This window comes from Microcaecilia unicolor, chromosome 1 (genome assembly GCF_901765095.1).
Source record: "Microcaecilia unicolor chromosome 1, aMicUni1.1, whole genome shotgun sequence".
In the NCBI taxonomy this organism is placed as follows: domain Eukaryota; kingdom Metazoa; phylum Chordata; class Amphibia; order Gymnophiona; family Siphonopidae; genus Microcaecilia; species Microcaecilia unicolor.
The window spans coordinates 479913734-479936113 of NC_044031.1; the positions used below are offsets into that span (position 1 = coordinate 479913734).

The 22380-nt window shown below is 45.5% G+C and overlaps 1 protein-coding gene across 2 annotated transcripts in view; it reads right to left on the minus strand.

Moving 5' to 3' along the window:
- The window catches only part of TRAPPC8 (trafficking protein particle complex 8), a 378205-nt gene that overhangs the window by 348058 nt on the left and 7767 nt on the right, over nucleotides 1-22380 (minus strand). For both annotated transcript variants that reach the window (XM_030213866.1, XM_030213855.1), the window contains exon 2: nucleotides 338-532. In XM_030213866.1, the coding sequence (XP_030069726.1) occupies nucleotides 338-532 (195 nt within the window). The remainder of the gene's footprint in view (nucleotides 1-337; nucleotides 533-22380) is intronic.

Consider the following 22380-nt stretch of genomic DNA (forward strand, 5'->3'; position numbering starts at 1 on the left):
ACAAACATTCTCAGGGGCTCTCATCTGGTGCACTACAGCAATTATATATACACACATTCACCCCAAGCCCTTTTGAATAGGTGCACAACCCATCTGATTTTAATTACCAGCTAGCTAACTTACCAAAACAGTTTTTAAATGTTTACCCCCACCTGGCTACTTCTTTATGCTACCTGGCTGGCAAAACTTTCTGGGAAAAACACTGCACACATGCTCTCAAACCAATAAATTCAAGACATGTTATAATCCACTACTACAGTACGGTACAACGACCTACCTTCAGACACCTACATTTCCATTCTGATCTGAACAATGTGAACAAAACTGTGCTACGTACCACTAATATTAAGATCATAGTCTCCTGCAGTGATCACATTTGCCACCAGTCCATCTGCAGGTTGGCTGCAGGAGACAGCATCACTGAGAAGCTTCCGGATGGCACTTGGATGAGGTGGTTGGGTGACAATGTTGTTGACAGCTATTTTCAGGTTTTTAATTATGTGCAGTTGGTTGTTAGGATCTCTCATATGAACTAGTGAAGGGAAAAAAAAAAAAGAAAATCACATCGTTTATTCATAAATAAAGATAAAGAGTATTAAGGGTATTCTAGCAAATTAAAGCACTTAAAATAGACACGAGGTAGTTAAATCCAACTGGTTTACAGTTTATAGATCAAAGATGAGAAAAATAAGGCAGCAGTGTGTATACTCTTCTTTCAAATGTCAATTTCAAATTTCAATACTGATAAGCAATAAAGCAAAATTACTTCAGAGAGATACTTTAAGACAGTGCCTTTCAGTTCTTTATAAACTTCCTCTACAAAGTAATTTGTCATCTGTTTCAAATATAAACATACTTCCTATATATAAAAGGTGATCATAATGACAATGTCAAAGAAAAACCTTTCGTACTTATATTCATCTTTGAGAATTAAAAACTGAACAGAAAAGTACACACCAGTTAGAAAATATAGAACATTTTAAAGTTTGTTCTATCCAAACTGCTTTAGCCTAACGGTGATAGTGCCAGACCCACATCTGAGATGTCTTCTCAGCACAAAATTACAGTTACCACAAATGGAGTAGTTGAAACAAATGAGGTTTATGGTGCAATCTTCCTCTTTCCTGAACACTTGCATATATAACAACTCAAGAAAAAAAACAAAACGGCCCTCCTATAATCAAGGCTGCCTTGTATCCTATACATGACATTGAAAACTGAAGGTCAGTAACAAATTCTTTTATTTACTTCCACTTATGTTACTTTAACAAACCATCTCAGATTAAAACACCATTTTTAAAAAAATTCCATCTGCAACACATTATACCCAAATCTTACAGGACCAAATTTCTGGATCCCAGTTATGCCTTTTTACAACTAGTTAAATCCCAGCTGCAAAATTCTCTTAAATACATCATCAACTAAAAGCCCAAAGAAAAAGAACAGACTTCTATTTGTTCCCGAGTATAACCCCTCATCTGCCTAATTTCTCTCAGCAATGCATTCCTCAACTAAGGTGCATTAAACAAAGGGTCAAATTCCTAGTTCCCAAAAGGTAAATACAGTCGGTGGTTCAAGCTGTTTAAATCAAGCCACCAGGGCCAAAGCAAGAAAGACCTTGCCTGGCAGTCTCACAAATGGTGAGTCCGGTCAGGGTTCCTGGAAGTCAACAGGTAACATAGTAACATAGTAGATGACGGCAGAAAAAGACCTGCACTGTCCATCCGGTCTGCCCAACAAGATAAACTCACATGTGCCATTTTTTGTGTATACCTTACCTTGATTTGTACTTGTCTTTTTCAGGGCACAGACCATATAAGTCTGCCCAGCACTATCCCCACCTCCCAACCACCAGCCTTGCACCAGACTTAACAGCACCGCAAAGCTATGACCCATCCTGAATATATCTTCTTCCCAATGAAATATACAGGTGATGGAGGGCGTGTCAGGTTTCCTGATGTATTAGCAATATCAATGTCTCTGGTAACATCCAATGAATTGCACACAAACCAGGACTCAAACCACCAAAATGATATGAAATACTTAATGTCACAGCTCACACCAGTATAAACTCGTACATATATATATTTTTTTGTATATAGAGAACCCTCAGATATTTTCCACTATTCGTGCAGACAATAATGCTGCTATAAAGTGGTATAGCACTTCTTTCATCGGGTTACTCTAAAGAATTTTTTGGGAGACTTTTTCTCATTTTCATTTGCTTCCCAACACCACAGTGCTATGATAATCAAATCAACTTGACATTTCGTCCTTTAGATTATAAGCTCCTTGAGCAGGGACTGTCCTTTTTTAAACTGTACAGCGCTGCGTAACCCTAGTAGCGCTCTAGAAATGTTAAGTAGTAGTATATATGTACTTAGTGAAAAGCTGTGCACTTGTCTCGCCTCGCTGGAAAATCCTAATTTTCAATGTTCATCACACGCCTTCCCCTGGAACTGCCCGACTCCACGGGTTTCAATTACTTTCTTCAGGGACGAGGGTCAAGGCTAAGGAGTTCTCTTCTTCTAACTCCTTAGCCTTAACCCTCGTCCCTGAAGAAAGTAATTGAAACCCGCGGGCGGTTCCAGGGGAAGGCATGTGATGAACATTGAAAATTAGGATTTTCCAGTGAGGCGAAACAAGTGCACAGCTTTTCACCAAGTACGTATATATTTTCAAAGTTGATGTGATAGCACTGTGGTGTTGGGAAGCAAATGAAAATGAGAAAAAGTCTCCCAAAAAATTCTTTAGAGTAACCCGATGAAAGAAGTGCTATACCACTTTATAGCAGCATTATTGTCTGCACGAATAGTGGAAAATATCTGAGGGTTCTCTATATACAAAAAAATATATATATGTACGAGTTTATACTGGTGTGAGCTGTGACATTAAGGTTTCCTGATGTGACATTGCCAACAGGGCATTCTTTCCTAAGTGTGTGTTTAGCTTTTTTATAACCAAATCTCCCCACTGCACACACAGCAGGCATATGAATAATGGGAAGCAAGTCTCTTTGGTGCCAATTCAGTGCCAACAAGTTATGGAACAAAGAAAAGGCAAGAATAAACTGGATTCAGCAATATCTATGCAGGGCCTGTTGGACCGATGGATATGCATGTTCAACCATTAACATGAACTTCTGTGAAGAATGTTTCTCTTTTTACTCTGGTGCCTCTAGGTTTGCTGGAATATACCCCACCACTCCCTCCTCTGAGAGGGAAGGTCACCTTTTCCTGAGCTCTGTGCCTCCTCCCTCATAGAGTCCTGTTTCAGGAATGGCAGCTTGTCTGCAACTTCCGTTCCAATCTCAACCGTGGTTTTGTTGCCTACATACATTTCTGAATTGCATTCTGCTGGAGGGGAGACATGGCTCTTCAAGACATTTGCCTCCTCGTTCTCCTAAATGTAAATGCCATGTGCACATTTAAATTCACAGAATACTGCGATCCATGCACATAAGTGTACATTTATGCACGTAAATAGCAGCAGTGTGCTACACACTATTCTATCATTTATACACACATATGGAATAGTACATAAATGCAAGGGAGTGTTCACAGAGGAGGGAAGGGGAGGGCACAGAGGTGGTGGCATGAGAAGGGCTGAAAAATTTACGCACTTAGGTTTACAGAATAAGTTATGCACGTAAATGTTCAATTTAGGATAGTGCACTTATTTATTTGTTACATTTGTACCCCACATTTTCCCACCTGTTTGCAGGCTCAATGTGGCTTACATGGTGCCAGAGAGGTGTTGGTAGACTCCGGAGTAAACAAATACTAGGTTAAGTTATGATAGGAAAAGGTTCATGTGGTGGGACCACATGAAGGGGAACAAGAACAGAAGGAATTGTTTGGTGATCATTACGAACTGTAGTGTTGTGGTGTCGCGTAGTTCAGGCATTTATATTGGGTCGGGAGGGTATGCCTTTTGAAACAGGTGAGTTTTTAGTTTTTTCCTGAATTGGAGGTGATCGTAAGTGGTTTTCATGGCTTTTTCTCAAAAATAGAAAACCTCAGTTAGAACACAATTCGTCTTCATACCACTAATATGAAGACAAACTGTGCTCTGATTGGTTGTTCATGCCTTGAGACAAACTGTGCTCTAACTAATAAATTGTGCTCCGATTGGTTGTTCACGCCTTAAGACAGCTGATTACAGTGAAACCCTGGCCACGATTTTGGTTGAATCCATTAAAATTGAACATTCTGTGAAGTTTTAACAAAATCTTGTATGAAAGGGATTTTTATGCCGATGAAGAGATTTGACCCAGTTTAAGTCCTTTCTATCCTTTAATATTTGTTGGGTGGAGGTGTGGGTGCCGAGGCTTTTTCCCTTTCTTAATATTTTTGTACTCCACAGGAGTACAGTGTTTAAATAGTACTTTGAATATTGTAGGAGAGAGGTTTTCAATTTTTGAGATATATATATATACTCTTTCATCCTCTTTATTGCTGAACAAGGGATAATGCACTTATGCCAGCCACAGAATTGGCTTAAGTGAGAATACTTACATTTAGGCTTGCCAATACTAGTTTGTGTAAGTGTTCTTACAGAAGAGGCTCACAGTCTGTGGAAACAGATCACCTACTTACAAAATTGTCCCCTTGGCAAGTTCTGAGCCACACTTATGCTTTTGACTATTTTTACTGAACAGCTATGTGGTTTCTCTCAAGAGATAGGGGCCAAGTTAATTGATTTTCGATGGGAGAATTTATCAAACAGAAAATTAGCTTTCTAAATTAGAGCTTCAGGTGCAAGTTTTACACTCTATTGGCTCCTCTGGGGTCAAGGATAGTATGACACTCCATTGCCCAACTGAGGCATAAGATAATTTGATAAGGATTAGAAACCTTTGATTTTTATTTTATTTTTTAACTTTCCAAGACTAGGCTCCTCTCTCCTAGAAAGTTACTCAAGATGATTTTTTCATGAACAATTATATTTTCCTAAGGATTTGTATTTTGCCACTTATAAGCTCTATTATGCGCTTTTGAAAAACCTGAATGCAAGTGATAAGGAATTAGAAAAGGTACAGAGAAGGGCGACAAAAATAATAAAAAGGGATGGGACAACTTTCCTATGAGGAAATGTTAAAGAGGCTAAGGCTCTTCAGATTGCAGAACAGATATGACAGAGGTCTATAAAATACTGAATGGAGTGGAATGGGTAGACATGAATCACTTGTTTACTCTTTCCAAAAATACTAGGACTAGGGGGCACACAATGAAGCTACTAAGTAGTAAGTTTAAAACAAATCAGAGAAAATACTTCTTCACTCAATGTATAATTAATCTCAAATTTGTTGCCAAAGAATGTGGTAAAAGCAGCTTACCAGGGTTTAAAAAAAGGTTTGGACAAGTTCCTACAAGGTTCAAGGTTGCTTTTATTTGATCAATCACATAGGGTAATGCTATCAAAGAGATTTACACACAATAAAATCAGATATGAAAAGAAATACAATACAAATATGAAAGTATAGAGATAGCCCTGCTGCATCTCGTAGGATCGTAGTGGATTAAAGCATCCTAACAGACCAGCAGGTAGACAAAGAAATAGCTCAGCTGTCAAAAGCTGCCTGAAACAGATGTGTTTTTAATAACATCTCGAAGGAAACAAAAAAAGAGAAGGTTCTGTGCGTAGAAATATGGGAAAGGAATTCCAGAGCGTAGGTCCCACCACATTAAACATTTTCTGAAATGTCTGGGATGGTATTACTCGGAATGAGGGGACAAAGACGTTGACTGGAACACAAAGCCCATCTGGGAGTATAGGGCTGCAAATAGGATAATAAAAAACGAGGTAGTCCTGTATGAAGGGTCTTAAATATCAAGATTAATACTTTGTATGTTATATGTTGTTCTACAGGCAGCCAATGTTCGACCTTTGTGGGGTCACATGGTTTTATTTTGCAGCATGGAAAAGTAATTTCACTGCAACGTTCTGTATCATTTGCAGTTGTTTGATCTCTCTCTGATAGATGCCTCGGAGCAGAACATTGCAATAGCCTATGCGCTGAATACCTACAACAAGCAATGCTATCAAGTAACTGAACGTATCTGGGGTAGCCAAAAAAAAACAAAACAACAGGCTTTAACAACAAATGAGATACGGTCTGACAAGGAGAGGGCAGAATCCAGTAGCACACCCAGGACCTTGAATGGTATCAGAGGGCTGTAGGGACACCCTGTCAAAACTAAGAGTGGGCAATGGAGGTAAGTGGGATTTGATAAAATATTGGAAGCGTGTTTTCTGTAGATTAAGAACTAATTTATTATTTTTAAGCCATAAGCTTATCTGGTGAAGTTTTTCCTCAACCTCTGCCAGGGAGGAACTGCTCACTGTGTCTAAAGGAATAAGGATTTGTACATCATCTGCGTACATATATAGTATGAAACCCAGTCTCTTTAGCAGGGAGGCCAGTGGTGCCAAAAAAATGTTAAACAACATTGGCACAAGGAGGGATCCTCGAGGTACGCCACAAGGGAGTTCAAAAGGGTAAGTGTGTTTCTTTTGCCAGAGAACCCAAAAAGAATCGACCAGAAAGGAATGAACAAAACCAACATAGCACATGGCTGGATATCCCAATTTCTGACAATCGTAACAGAAGCAATCTGTGGTCCACCATGTCAAATGCAGCAGTTGAATCCAGTGAAAGTAAAAAAAAAAAAAAGTTTTATAGTTGACTAAAGCCATCTGAATATCTAGAAGCACGCCTAGCAGATAGATTTCGGTATTATGATGTGGGCAAAAGACTGTCTGATTAGGGTGAAACACCTCATGCATTTCAAACTGATCTAGGTAACTACTACCTGTTCTGTTACCTTTGAAAGAAAATGAAGTTGGGCAATTAGTCTATAACTGGTAATCATCCCTACTTTGGAGAAGGTCTTTTTGCTTTGGGCGTACAGTCGCTGTTTTTCACAATGCTGGAACCAGATCCTGCATGATACTGTTACATAAGCCATTATTACGTTACATAAGCCATTATTAAGAGGGGCATGTAGCAAAGCAGTCCTTAAGTAGGGTGGGTACCTGAAGCTTCTGCGAATAGCATCTACTACCACTACTTATCATTTCAATAGCGCTACACACAGCAGCGATAACCACCCGGTTTATCACATTCTCTGGCAACGAATTCCAGAGTTTAATTACACATTGAGTGAAGAAATATTTTCTCCGATTTGTTTTAAATTTACTACTTTGTAGCTTCATTGCGTGCCCCCTAGTCCTAATATTTTTGCAAAGAGTAAACAAGCAATTCATATCTACCTGTTCCACTCCACCATACCAGGTCTATTCAATAAAGTGCTGATTTGAGGGTGCCCCCTCCCCCTGAATGCTCATTGTGCTTTTTTGCTCTGTTTTGTTTGGTTGTGCTTTGTACTCCCTCTCTTATGTCTCCTTTTTCTCCAAAATTTTTGGATTTGTGCCACTTGATTGGGTGTATTATATTGTATGGGTATATCCTGTACATCTTCCTCAGTAAGGACTGAAGCAAAAAAAAAAAAAAAACATTCAGGGGGCATTTTTGATATGCCATCCAAAAATCCAATGCCATACATGGTCATTTTCGAACCAGAAAAACATCTCTTTTTTGGTTCAAAAAAAGTCACCCTATTCTGGATGTTTTTGTGATCAGTGTTTTTTTTTTTTTTTAAGGGCCATTTTCAAACAAAAAAATTTCCAAGGAAAATGTACAAAAACAAGCCACTGGGATATCTGGGGGCCAGCCACAAATCCCAGCAGAACAGCGGGGCAGCCTAGGGGGCACCGCAGTGAACTTCTAGCGGTTGGCAGCTAAAATTCAAGGGAGGCAATACAGCACACACAATGAAGTTTTTCATACACAGAAACAAACACAAAAATGATGGCAGAGACCACACAGCATATCTAGTCTGCCCATCCACCTACTAAACACTAAATCTCTTCCTCAGAGAACCTCCATGTTTGTCCTATGCCTTCTTGAATTCACACAGAAGCAGTAAAACAGACCATATGGAAAAATAGATTAAGGAGAAATTACACCTTACCTAATTTGCTTTCCTTTAGTCACTCCGGACCGGCCCAGGTCTCCACCTGCTGGAAGCTTGCACAACCCATCAGTCCAACTCTGGGCCGGTCCAGAGGGACGCTAAGGAAGGGAAAATTAGGTTCTTACCATGATAATTTTCTTTCCTTTAGTCATAGCAGATGAAGCCATTACGTACGGGTTATGTCCATCAACCAGCAGGGGGAGATAGAGAGCACTCAACTTTTCTCAGTGCCTCATAGCCAGCTAACTCCACCGCCTCTTCAGTATTTGAAGCTTCCAAAGCAGTATGGCAAACCGCAATAGGAATAACATGAACTTTCCTCACAGTGAACGATGGCCCCTTAAGAAGGGCATGAACTCAAAAAAGGAGGGAATGAACTCATCCTCCTGGAGGGAATAAACTCGTCCTCCACTTTGTATAAACGGAGGGAATACTTGCATCCTCCTGGAGGGAATAAACTCATCCTCCCAAAACATGAACTGGAGGGAATGAACTCATCCTCCTATAACTGTAACAAGAATCCTGAAGACTGTTTTCCGACTCCCCAAGGAAGGAATATAACTTCAGGAAACAAGAACAGCACCTAAAATCAGAATCACTGCAATACAGACAATCATACAGGGAGGGCTCATGGGTTCATCTGCTATGACTAAAGGAAAGAAAATTATCAAGGTAAGAACCTTTGCTTAGAGGCCATGTCCGCCGCCCAATGTCGTAGCCAAAGAGTGCGGCGAGCCGCCACTGCTACAGTCGTTTGCTTAGCCGAAGCTCTGACCATATCATAAAGGGCGTCAGCCAAAAAGGACAAGGCCGACTCCATCTGCGGAGCCACTTCAGATAAGGTCTCCGCTCCATCACCAGGCTGTTCCACTGCCTGCTGTAACCAAGCCAGGCAGGCTCTAGCAACATAACAACTGCATGCAGACGCCTGAACAGTGAGACCTGCCAAATCAAAGGACCACTTCAGGATCGGGCGAAAAGACCCGCCTTTTCGTGGCACCACAAAGTAAATGGAGTAGCGGCCTAGACCTTGTTCGGCGGGAGGCACCGGGGTCACAGCCCCTATCTGGCACAGACTGTGCATTCTCCTCTACCGCCGCCCGTTTGGCGGCAAAACCACATCGGGACTCCACAAACACGTCTCTCACTGGGGCATCGAATTCTATTCAGTATCTGTCTCTGATCAGGTCCAAGACCCACTGATCTGCCAGACCCCTCAGAATCCTCATAACCGGACCACGGGGGGGGGGGGGGGGGGAAGGGGGGTGCACCACACTCAGAAGGGGAATTAGCCCTTCTGCGTTTATCAGGAGGATAAGAAACAGGCAAAGCCAACTCCAAAAGGCCAGGTTCCACCGGGGGGGGGGGGGGGGGGCAGGCAGAGGGTCCGAAGATCCCTGTGGAAGAGCTCTTTTAAGCATGTATGCCCTATGCAGCATTAAAACAAAATCAGGGGAGAAAAGCGCTCCCTGACCGCCCGGATCCTGCCCAGGGCTATCAGCTCTATTATTAGCCTCACTCAGAGGACCCCCCCCCCCCCCCCCCGGATTCAGGGCTCTCCGTCGCAAAGGAGGCTGCGCCATGTAAAAAATCCAAAATGGCGTCCGCTGCCAGCTCAGAGCACGAAAGATCGCCGCTCGCCATGCTCGGGCTGTCTCTAACGTCTGTACAGCACGAATTGCAGAGCCCCGCTGCTGATTTGAGCTTGCCACATTTAGAACAGCGCTTTACAGTCTCCGCAGTCATCGCCGAAAACGGTGGTAAAATTAAAAAATGGCGGTTCGCGCCAAAAACGTCCCGATCGCGGGCCCACCCCGGAGGAGTCAGAAAACACTCTTACCTCACTAGACCGAGTATCACAGCTCCGGTCCTGCAGAAGAATCTCAAGAAAAAAACCTCTTTTCCAAGATCGCTGCGCTAAAGCGCGACACGACTTTAATTATTTAATTATTTATTTTTTAATGCTGTGAGGAAAGCAGAGGCAAAAGAGGTAAATAAAAACACTCCGGAGGCTCAGATAAGTGGGAAAGCAGGGAAAGGTGAACCAATGTGCCTGCATCCACTGAGTGGGAAAGGACAGGGAAAAGCAAGCTAATATGTCGACATCCACGGGGGCATGGGTAAGGCAGGGAAAGGGCTGACCTATGTGCCTTCAAAGTGAAGCTGCTATAGCCTCTAACACCCCGACTAACAACTGGCAAGCCAGGAGCCACCCCCAGGCAGATTTTGATGGCGCTCGAAGAAGCTGAAGCCACCCTGCTTGGGGAGATAGAGAATACTGAAGAGGCAGTGGAGCTAGCTGGCCATGAGGTACTGAGAAAAGTTGAGTGCTCTCTATCTCCCTCTGCTGGTTGATGGACACAACCCATACGTAATGGCTTCATCTGCTTGATGACAAGGAAGGTAAAATTATGTATAATCATACCTGATAATTTTCTTTCCATTAATCATAGCTGATCAATCCATAGACTGGTGGGTTGTGTCCATCTACCAGCAGGTGGAGATAGAGAGCAAACTTTTGCCTCCCTATATGTGGTCATGTGCTGCCGGAAACTCCTCAGTATGTCGATATCAAAGCTCCATCCGCAGGACTCAGCACTTAGAGAATTACACCCACGAAGGGACACTCTGCCCAGCTCACCACCGCCGAAACGGGGGAGGGGAATTAACCCAGCTCATCCCCACACAAGTGGGGGAGGGGAATCCGTCCAGCTCATCCCCGCGGAGCGGGGGAGGGACACCACACCCGCCGATGCGGGGGGATCTGGCTTATCCTGCAACCGCAACCGCGGGAGGAGCTGACTGACCCTAACACCGCCGAAGCGGGAGGGGTACAAAGCTGCCCTACAGCCGCACGAAGCGGGAGGGAGTGCCGGCAGAATTTATGTCTCAATCCAGCCCCGTAAAACGGAGGGGAGAGGAATGCAGCAGCTCACTGTAACACAAACTCGTCTCAACTCTTGAAGAATCCAAGTGAAAGAACTTGAACACGAAGTCTTTCTGAAATAACTGAAGACTAAACTTGAACCTGAAATGCAACCAGAATAAAAACAGAACAGATATCTGGGAGGGGCTATGGATTGATCAGCTATGATTAATGGAAAGAAAATTATCAGGTATGATTATACATAATTTTACCTTCCATATCATCAAGCTGATCAATCCATAGACTGGTGGGATGTACCGAAGCAGTACTCACCCAGGGCGGGACATTGAAATCCCTGATCTCAACACTGAAGCTCCAAACCGGGCCTCCGCCCGTGCAGCCACAGTCAAACGGTAATGCTTGGAGAATGTATGAGCCGAAGCCCAAGTTGCCGCCTTGCATATCTCTTCCAAGGAGACGGATCCGGCCTCTGCCATCGAGGCCGCCTGAGCTCTCGTGGAGTGAGCCTTCAGCTGGATAGGCGGCACCTTCCCCGCGGCCACATAAGCCGCTGCAATGGCTTCCTTGACCCATCTTGCCACTGTAAGCTTAGCAGCCTGCAGATCCTTACGAGGACCTGCAAACAGGACAAACAGATGATCCGATTTCCGGAAATCATTGGTCACTTCCAAGTATCTGAAGATGACTCGTCTCACATCCAGATATTTAAGAGCAGAGTACTCCTCTGGGTAGTCCTCCCTACGAAAGGAAGGGAGACAGAGCTGCTGATTCACATGGAAGCGAGAAACAATCTTGGGCAGGAAGGAAGGCACTGTGCGAATAGTCACTCCTGCCTCAGTGAACTGCAGAAAAGGCTCTCAACATGAGAGCGCCTGGAGCTCGGAAACTCTTCTGGCTGAAGTGATAGCCACCAAAAAGACTGCTTTCAACGTCAGGTCTTTCAGAGATGCCCTCGACAAGGGTTCAAAAGGCGGCTTCTGCAATGCTCTTAGCACCAGGTTGAGATTCCACGCAGGCACCACTGAGTGCAGAGGAGGGCGCAGGTGATTAACTCCCTTGAGAAAGCGCACCACATCTGGCTGCGAAGCCAGGGAAGCACCCTTCAGGCGGCCCCTGAAGCAAGCCAGAGCCGCTACCTGGACTTTAAGGGAACTGAGCAACAGGCCTTTCTCCAGACCTTCTTGCAGGAACGCCAACACTGAAGAAATTGGAGCAGTGAAGGGAGAAAGTGAGCCTGCTTCACACCATGCTGCAAAGATACGCCTAACCCTGGCGTAAGCAGTAGAAGTAGAGCGTTTCCTCGCTCTCAGCATAGTGGCGATGACCTTGTCTGAGAAGCCCTTCTTCCTCAGACGCTGCCGCTCAATAGCCAGGCCGTAAGACCAAAGGGAGAGGGATCCTCCATCACCACGGGACCCTGATGTAACCGGCCCTGCTCCACTGACAGCCGCAGAGGATCGTCGACTGAGAGCCTGATCAAGTCCGCATACCAGGGACGTCTGGGCCAATCCGGACCCACCAGGATTACCCTGCCGGGATGCTTTGCCACCCGGTCTAGCACCCTGCCCAACATGGGCCAGGGCGGGAACACATAGAGGAGCTCTTGTGTCGGCCACTGTTGGAGAAGAGCATCTACTCCCAGGAATCGAGGGTCCCGTCCTCTGCTGAAAAAGCGCGGCACTTGGCAATTGGCCGATGACGCCATCAGATCTAGGCTCGGCTGGCCCCAGCGCTTCGTGATGTCCAAGAACGCCTGAGCAGATAGTTGCCACTCTCCGGGCTCCAAGGTATGGCGACTGAGAAAGTCAGCCTTGACATTCATGACTCCGGCAATGTGGGCCGCTGAAAGCTGCTCCAGGTTCGCTTCCGCCCACTGGCAAAGACTCATAGCCTCCTTGGCTAGAGGGGCGCTCTTGGTACCTCCCTGGCGGTTGATATAGGCCACAGCCGTGGCATTGTCCGACAGGACCCGTACAGGCTACAACACCAGTACCGGGATGAACTCCAATAACACCAACCGAATGGCTCTGAGTTCCAGGAGGTTGATAGACCACTTGCCTCTGCAGGAGACTAGAGCCCCTGCGCTGTCCTTCCCAAGCAGTGGGCTCCCCAGCCCATCAAAGAGGCGTCTGTCGTGACGACAATCCACTCCGGGGTCACCAGAGGCAATCCTGCAGACAACTTGTCTGTCTGCGTCCACCAGCTCAACGCCTTGCGCACTGCTGGGTCCACGGGAAGGCGCACAGCATAATCCTCCGATATCGGAGTCCAGCGCAGCAGCAGAGATAGCTGTAGTGGTCTCATATGAGCCCTGGCCCAGGGCACTACTTCCATCGTGGCCGTCATAGAGCCCAACAGCTGCACGTAGTCCCAAGCCCGAATAGGAGAGGCTACTAGGAACTAGTCCACCTGAGCCTGAAGCTTGACAATCCGATTGTCTGGCAGGAACACTCTGCCCACTTGGGTGTCGAATCGAACTCCCAGATACTCCAGGGACTGAGTCGGGCGCAGCTGGCTCTTCTTCCAGTTGATGATCCATCCCAGGGAGCTCACAAGAGCAACTACCCGGTCCATAGCTTTGCCGCACTCTGCATAAGAGGGGGCTCGGATCAACCAGTCGTCCAGATAAGGATGGACTTGTACTCCTTCCTTTAGCAGGAAGGCCGCTATGACCCCCATTACTTTGGAAAAGGTCCGCGGAGCAGTAGCCAACCCGAAAGGGAGGGCTCTGAACTGGAAGTGTCGTCTCAGGACTGAAAAACGCAGAAAGCGTTGGAGAGGAGGCCAGATGGGAATATGCAGGTACGCTTCCTTGATGTCCAAGGAAGCCAAGAACTCTCCTGCCTTCACTGCCGCTATAACAGAGCGGAGAGTCTCCATGTGAAAGTGCCTCACTTTCCAGGCCCGATTGACCCCTTTGAGGTCGAGGATAGGCCGGACAGAACCTCCTTTCTTTGGAACCACAAAGTAAATGGAGTAACGTCCCTTGCCAATCTGATTTTTTTGGCACCGGAACGACCGCACCCAGGCGGATCAGGTTGTCCAAGGTCTGCTGCACTGCCACAGCTTGACCGGAGACTTGCAGGGAGAGAGTACAAACCCGTCTCTTAAGGGTTGGCAGAACTCTAGCTTGTAGCCGTCTCTGATGACTTCCAGCACCCACGCGTCTGAAGTTATAGTGGTCCACTCGCCCAGAAACGAGGACAGCCGTCCTCCAATCTGCACTGGGGCGTGGACCAAGGCCCCGTCATTGGGTACGAGACCCTGGGGGAGGACCGGAGGGAGCACCTCCGGGACAGCGGTCTCTGCGAAAGGAATGCTGCTTGGGGGAGAAATTCCTCTTGAAGGAAGAGGGGGCAGAGGAACCCGACTTGCCCGGGCGGTACCGACGGGCTTCCAGCAACCGTCCTCTGGAGGTACCGGGACGAGTACTAGCCCGAGCCCTGACCTCTGGTAATTTCTTGCCCTTAGACGTGCCGAGATCGGTCACGATTTTGTCCAGCTCGACCCCAAGAACAGCTTGCCTTTAAAAGGCAATCTAGCCAGGCGGGATATAGAGGCGTGGTCAGCAGACCAATGTTTCAGCCAAAGCCACCGCCGCGCAGAGACTGTCTGAGCCATGCCTTTAGCTGAGGCTCTCAAGACATCATACAGCAAGTCTGCCAAATAGGCTAAGCCCGATTCCAGGGCCGGCCAATCAGCCCTCAAGGAAAGATCCGAGGGGGAAGCCCGCTGCATCATAGTCAGGCACGCCCTGGCCACATAGGAGCCGCAAACTGAGGCCTGCAAACTTAAAGCAGCTGCCTCAAAGGACGACCTTAAGGCCGCCTCCAATCTTCTGTCTTGGGCGTCCTTTAGGGCCGTGCCACCTTCCACCGGCAACGCCGTTTTCTTAGTCACCGCAGTGATTAAAGAATCCACGGTAGGCCACAGATAGGCCTCACGTTCACTCACAGCCAAAGGATAGAGGCGGGACATAGCCCTAGCCACTTTAAGGCTCGTTTCCGGGACATCCCATTGAGCCGCAATTAAGGTGTGCATGGCATCATGCACGTGGAAGGATCTAGGCGGGCGCTTCGTCCCCAGCATAATGGCAGAGCCAACAGGGGCTGAGGGAGAGACGTCCTCCGGAGAGGAAATCTTCAAAGTGTCCATGGCCTGTAAAAACAGGTTGGGCAAATCCTCTGGGCTAAAAAGCCGCGCTGCAGAGGGGTCATCCGCTCCATCCGAGCGGGGATCTATCTCCTCCAAGGAATCCGCAAAGGACCGTTGGGAGACCTCAGACACGCTGCCCTCATCTACATCGGAGGAGACAAAGTCCTCCAAGGCCTGGAAATCAACCCGAGGGCGTTTACCTCTGGGAACCTCAACCTCTTTATCAGAAGAGGGAGCAGGGGCAGCGTTTTGCATGAGGAAAGCCTGATGCAGCAGCAAAACAAACTCGGGGGAGAAACCCCCCAGACTGTGCACTTCCGCAGCCTGGGCAACAGCCCTAGACGCACTCTCAACCGGCGCTCGCAATAGCGGGGGAGAGACATGCTGCGCATCCAAAATGGCGTCCGGCGCGAAACTCCGCGAAGGAGCCGCGCGGGAAGAACGGCGCTTAACTTTAGCCGCTTGTGCCGTCGCCCAAATTAAGGGCGTTCATGGCATTAATGTCTCCAACCTCAAGGGCGGCCCACGAAGAAGCCGTCCGAGCCGTGTGGCCGGCCAAGATGGCGGAGGCGAGGAGCGGGGGATGGGCGTTTATGGCGGGAAAAAACCGCCACGCCGGAGGAACGACCGGGACATTCATCGGTCACTAAACTGTCACCCATCAAGGGCGAATCAGGTTGTAAAACCCCCGCATCCCCTCTAGAAGCGCTCCAGCGATCCGGGGAGCGACCCTTTGCGCCCTCGCCCTCCGACGCCATATGCCACGAGGAGAAGAATCGGGGAACCCCCTGCCCGCTATAAAAAGGTAAAATTACCTGCTTGCCGCTCCGAGCTGTAACGAACTGGTGTCCCAGTGAGTAGCTGCAATGAACGTTTAAAGAAACGTCGAATTAAACGCCTTTAAAGACGTTTAAAATTTTTTTTTTTTTTTTTTTTTTTTAAACGGAGCCAGCGGGAGGGGGGAGAAAAGGAGGGACCTGGCACCACCAGGTTTGCACTTGCTCAAAAGAGCCCTCAACCCCAGGCCTCAACAAAACCTAAGGATTAGGCTTGGAGGCCTAGCCAGAGCTGCTGCTGTGTGTGACCACCACCTGCTGAGATAGAGAACATACTGAGGAGTTTCCGGCAGCACATGACCACATATAGGGAGGCAAAAGTTTGCTCTCTATCTCCACCTGCTGGTAGATGGACACAACCCACCAGTCTATGGATTGATCAGCTTGATGATATGGAAACTTCAGTTAATAGTTGTAAAACCACAACATTTGAACTACTGAAAATCAAGTAGGTACCAACATTTCAGAATGACTGGGGGTGCCAAACATAACACAAGTTATCTATCCCTGCACAAAATAAAGGAGTTTGCTCAATATTGTGGGGGTGCTGAGCACCCACTGGCACCCACAGAGCAGGCTCCTGTGCCTGACATGGCCATGTTTTGTCCAGTGAATGGGCTGCATGAAAGACAGAAATAACCAAGCAGTGGAATTTAAAGGAATTCGCCACTAGGTAGATAGCATGTGTTTCTCGACGGTCCAGTGTTGTAGATAATAGCAACTAAAATGGACAACAGTTTTCATCATAAAATAGAAAGAGAAGGAGAGAGAGATATACACCCTGGAAAATTAAAAAATGAAGGACAAAAAAGACATTTAAATACCTTGAAAAAACAAATGCAAAGAAAGTGGGTTTCTTTCAACAGAAAAGAAGATCTGGAATAAGGGGTTACATGATGAGGATGAAGGGTGTAGACAGGAATTTATCCATTCAATTTATATTCGCCCATTTAACTAACAACACTGAAGGCAACTTACCTTACAGAACAATAATCACAAACATTTTAACAAATTCACAATTATAATCACAAGTTACATCAATACATTACAATTAAACTTCATGGCTAGCCAAATATTCACAGAAAGTGCAGCAGACGCATGAAACACCCTCCCAGTGGTAAAGAAATACAGAATCATAATTTAAGAAAGGAGAGGACAAACACAAAATATTTCTGAAGGAAAGGAAGGAACTATAAAGCTGGGCAAGTGGTATGGATGGGAAGACTGGATAAACTAAGTTCTGCATGTGTCATGATCTTCTATGCTTCTCTGTTTCCATATTAGCATCAATGTTGATGCTATACAATTCCAATCAGCAGCAATAACAATAGCTACCAGTATCTACAAAAGTGCTGTGTTGCTATGAACATCTTGCTGAGATGGTAATTGTATGCGTTTCCCTTTTTGATGATATTGTTTCCTAGATATTGATACCCACAGCAATGAAGTTCCTAAATATGTCAACATATTGCTACGCATGACATTTTCATAATGTATGAAATCACTATATCCACAAGCCTTCATCAATTGAAGGCAGGAGCAAACTGAGAGTTATGTAGGCCCCAGGGCAGTAAGGGTCATTGCCCCCCGACCTCCCACTTGACAGATTACTGGCTCTGCATCTGTCGTAATATTTCTGAAACACACTTTAGACAAGTAACTGATATAGAATACAAAATCATTAAATCAAGCTAATGGTGCACCCAGGGTATACATTTGGAATGATTTGCGTGTTTTGCTTTCTAAATGCTGCTGAGACTCAACCTTTTTTCATTTGGCCACACCTAACGGATGATGCTCTCATGTGTGACACACTGCATACATGCCCCTCACAGACCTTTGGTCTGACAGTTCTTATGAGTTAAGTTTGCAGATGCTCTGTATTCACAAAAATCCAACCTCTCCCCAACAACAGATACAGTTAAGAACTAGGAAATGTCTCCATGTAAGTCACCAAATAAAAAAAACATTCTGATTCTCATGTCATCTGAGGAATAGCAACATAAATCTCTCCATTTCCAAGCACATTGTGAAATACAAAACCTGAAAAATCCAAACATAAATGTAGCAAACGTCATATGACAGCAGGACTAACCCTATGATTCAAACAGCAAGAACCCTGCCTATTCATATCCAAAACACAAACAGACCTTTCCTCAAATACAGAATAAGGGATCACAAATTAGAAACAGAAACACAATGAAGACAAATACTGAACTGGGAACCCCAAGAAGTCAGACAACACATACTGCAACACCGAAGGAAAAAAAAACAGAAATGCATGAACAAAATAGAAAGCCATTTGCAATGCACATTTCACAAAGTTAATAAATTCAAAATAAAACACTTATTTTTTGCCTTTGTTGTCTGGACATTTTATTTTCCCATCTTGATGGTCCCAATTTCTCTTTTCTATTTTGCCTTCTGCTCTTTCCATCAGTTCTTGTCTATTCATCATTTCTCCTCTCTCCTCCTGTCTTGCTCCAATCCCTCACTACACCTGACATACTGATCTTTCCCTTTTAGCTCTTTCATCCCTTTTTTCTTTTTTGCCTCTGTCCACTCAAGCTTCATCCTTTCTCCATCTTCTGTTTCCTGTCATCTACCTACTAACTTGCCATCTCCTTTTCTCTCACCCCATAGCTCTCCCATTTCTCACCACTTCCCCAACTTCCTATTCCGTTCTTTCTTTTATCTACTCCCCAGTACCACATTTCCACCCTCTGTACTCACTAACCTCTCACTCATCACCTTGAGAACCCCCCCCCCATAGCCTCTCCCATATGGTTCCAACATTCCCAGTACTGTCCCTCCCCTTCACTGTTCCCAACCATAGTCCTGTATGTCTCCCTCTCTCCTTTCTGCCCCTGGATCAAACATCTCTTTCCCTCCCTCCTTTCTGTCCCCAGGTCCAACACCTCTCCCTCTCCAACATCCATCTCCCTCCTTCCCTTCCACCCCCCCCCCCCTCCGCAGATCCAATATGTCTCTCTTCCTTCCCTTCCTCCCTCCATACTTTTAACACCTCTCCCTCTGTTCCCTTCTTCCCACCTCCATCTCTTCCTTTCCTTTCCCCACCTCATGTGTCATATCTCACTCTGCTTCCCCTCTACCCACAGGTCTGACGCTACTCATCTCTCTTAATTCTTCCCCCCCCCCCCCCCCCCCCCGCAGTCCGCTATCTCCTCCTCTCTCTGACTCCCCTCTTCAAACCTGTGTTTCTGTGGCGAAGCGGTAGCAGCGACTCTTTAGCTATCTGCCACCAAGTTCACAGCCTGCTCTCTGCTGCATCCTGCCCTTGCAGAAGTAGAAAATTACATCAGAAGGGGGCGGGACAAGTAGAGAGTAGGCTGCGAGCTTGGTGGCGAAAAACTGAGCGGAACTGCTGCTGCCACCACTCTACCACAGAAACACAAGTTTTAAAGGGGAGGGGGGAATCAGACACAGGAGCAGATGCTGGGCTACAGGTGGGGGGAGAGGAGATGAGTAGTGCCAAACTCAGGGGTGGAGGGGAAGCAGAGTGAGAAATGATGGAAACATGGCGGTGTTTCATCTAAGGAGTAGCCTGCTGTGTGCAAATTTTTTTCATGTAAGCAACAAGCTTTAAAAACCTACAATTTTTGAGCGCTAGTATTAGCAATACATTTCTGTATATAGCAACAACAACAAAAAAAAACATTTTTGTAAGAAAGCATGTAAAATCTGTGAGCGACGAGCTGGGCCCTCAACTGCTCTGGGCCCTCTGGCACTGCCCGGTTGCCTGAATGGTCAGTCCACCCCTGGTTGAAGGTATACAAAAGTGGGACAAAGGCTGCATAGCTCCCAGGCTGACATGAATATCTTACAGTTCAGGATAAATGTACCATGGAAAACTTCTCAACAGTCTTGAACATACATAACTCAGGAATTTTACACAAGTCTGTGGGTTATAGCTATTTTACTACACAGGCTCAGAACCCAATGTAGAAAACTACGATTCCCAAAATAAGATAAATGTAGAAATCTGAAAATATCAAAGTACCTGTTTTTTTAAACACCTTCTAAAGTGCAAAAAATCTGTTTTTAAAATTCCACAACAACAATAAGATCATTTTTTTAAGTGTCAAAAGGTTTTACAAAAGAGACCACTCTTCTAACTCAGAAACTACTACAAGTAATTATTCTAGGACTGGTTTACTAAAAAGAAAATAAGACTTTAGAAAATACATTAAGGAATTGAAAACCAGCAAATAACTTTCATCAGTACCATCACTATGGGAATACTTTTGTGCTGCTATATACTAAAAACCAATATGGAACTGTACAAATACTGAAATAAAAATATGCTGTTTTTCACAAGGTCTCTATTTTCCAACTAGTTCAAGTACTACTGCAAGGACACAAACGAGAAGATATTACAAGTAGACACGTGCACATAAAATTAAAAGCCATTAGTGACAGTATGTTGAAACAAACTACATAAGCATCTGCTCAACATGAAAAGGTAAATGTAAAAAGACTGGCATTCACAGGGTCAAGGGATCTCAAAAGGAGGAGAGCAGAAAAGAATATGCAGCAAAGCTGGAGAGTGATGTCACAGACTGCTAAAGCAGTAAAACAAGATGACAAAACTATTTACAGATGTGCCAGTGAAAGGAGGTGTGATTTTAATATTAAGAAGTGAAAAAGAAAAACACAAAGGAGACCGATACAAAGAAACAGAAAAAGAGAATATGAGGACAGTGATAAAGAAATGCTAGCAAATACTATTTTCCAACGTTCATCCAATACGGGACTAGAGGACGAGTACTCGGGGCCAGAAAAATTCCAGAAACTTGGTCATCTGGGCTCCTAAAATCTAATGTGTAAATAAAAAAAAAAACAAACAAACAAACTTGAAAATAAATAAATAACAATCAAAAGAACAAACTCTCCCTGTTTACAAAGCCGCACCAGTGGCTGCCAGTGTGGTAATGCCAAAACAGCCCATTCACTTTGAATGGGTTGTGTTGGAATTTTCAAGTGCCTTTTTAAACGGAGGATAAGCAAGCAAAATGGCAACAAAATACACCCCAAGACCAAACATGGCTGGCAGTGGAGCACATAGAGGCACATACCATTCTATTTACAAGAAAGAAGGTTCACATCCAACTGGCAAAACTGAAAATGAACAAATAGGGAAAACGTGAAGTGTGGCTTATTATGGAATGCTTTCTACACCTTCTGAGTGTCTCTCTGCCTGACTGGCTTGAAGGGGGGAAGGGAAGAGTGGTTTGAATCAAATTGTATCCAAATATTCTGTTGGTTTGGAAAATGAAACAGAACATCAAAGCATATTAAGCTATTAGACGTTACTTTCAACAGATTTCGACTAATGAATTTTACAATTGAATCACAGTGTGAGCCATCGTTCCACAGCAACAAGTATTGTCATGGTTCTCCATGTCTAGTTGGCAACAGACCCAGCAATCAGTTGAAGATTATATGGCTCAATCACTTATGTTTCACTGTAAAGTTTATAAGAAACTAGTAAGAAATGCCCGTTTCGGGAAAAAATGAAACGGGCGCTAGCAAGGTAATCCCCCCCCCCGCACCATCCTCCCTCCCTCCCGAGTTCCAGACCCTCCCTCCATCCCTCCCTTTCGAGTTCCACCCCCCCCCTCTCCCTCCCTCCCTCTGTCCCTCGCTCACTTGGTTGCGAGTTTGTGCTGAAAGTTCGCAGCGCTCTCCCTGCTGCTGTCACTGAATCTCTGGAAGTCGTGCGGCGTGCCTTCGCCGCCCCGCCCACGACGTCATTCGTCGCCCTGCCCTCGACGTCATCGCATTTTGACGCGAGGGCGGAGCTACAGTGACTGCAGGGCAAACCGGATATCTCGGGCGCCTCATCCGGCTTGAGGCTTCATTGGAACGTTGGAGGTGCCTTTTATATATATAGATAGGTGGGAAAACGAGGGATACAAATGTAACAAAAATAAAAAAAATTAAAATACACATCCTGAAACCCAAGGACCCAGCCCAGCAGGAAAAAAGTTATGGTAGCACTGGGAGGTGCACGGTACAATAACCAGGCAGAGAATGCCTCATGGAATTAGTCCAAATCCCTCTGCGTGTGTCTGCTACCAAGAGTAGAGAACAGGGGAAAGACGGTTTGAAAGGAGAAATTCTCTAACTGCTATGTTTCACCATAGAGTGGAGAAGTGGAGTGGAGGAGTAGCCTAGTGGTTAGTGCAGTGGACTCTAATCCTGGGGAACTGGGTTCGATTCCCGCTGCAGCTCCTTGTGACTCTGGGCAAGTCACTTAACCCTCCACTGTCCCAGGTACAAATAAGTACCTGCATATAATATGTAAACCGCTTTGAATGTAGTTGGAAAAACCACAGAAAGGCGGTATATAAGTCCCATTCCCATGTCAAAGTTTCTAAACTGCAGAAGCTGGAACTGCTTCTCCCACAGAATGCACTAGATCAATTTCTGGGGAGTTTAT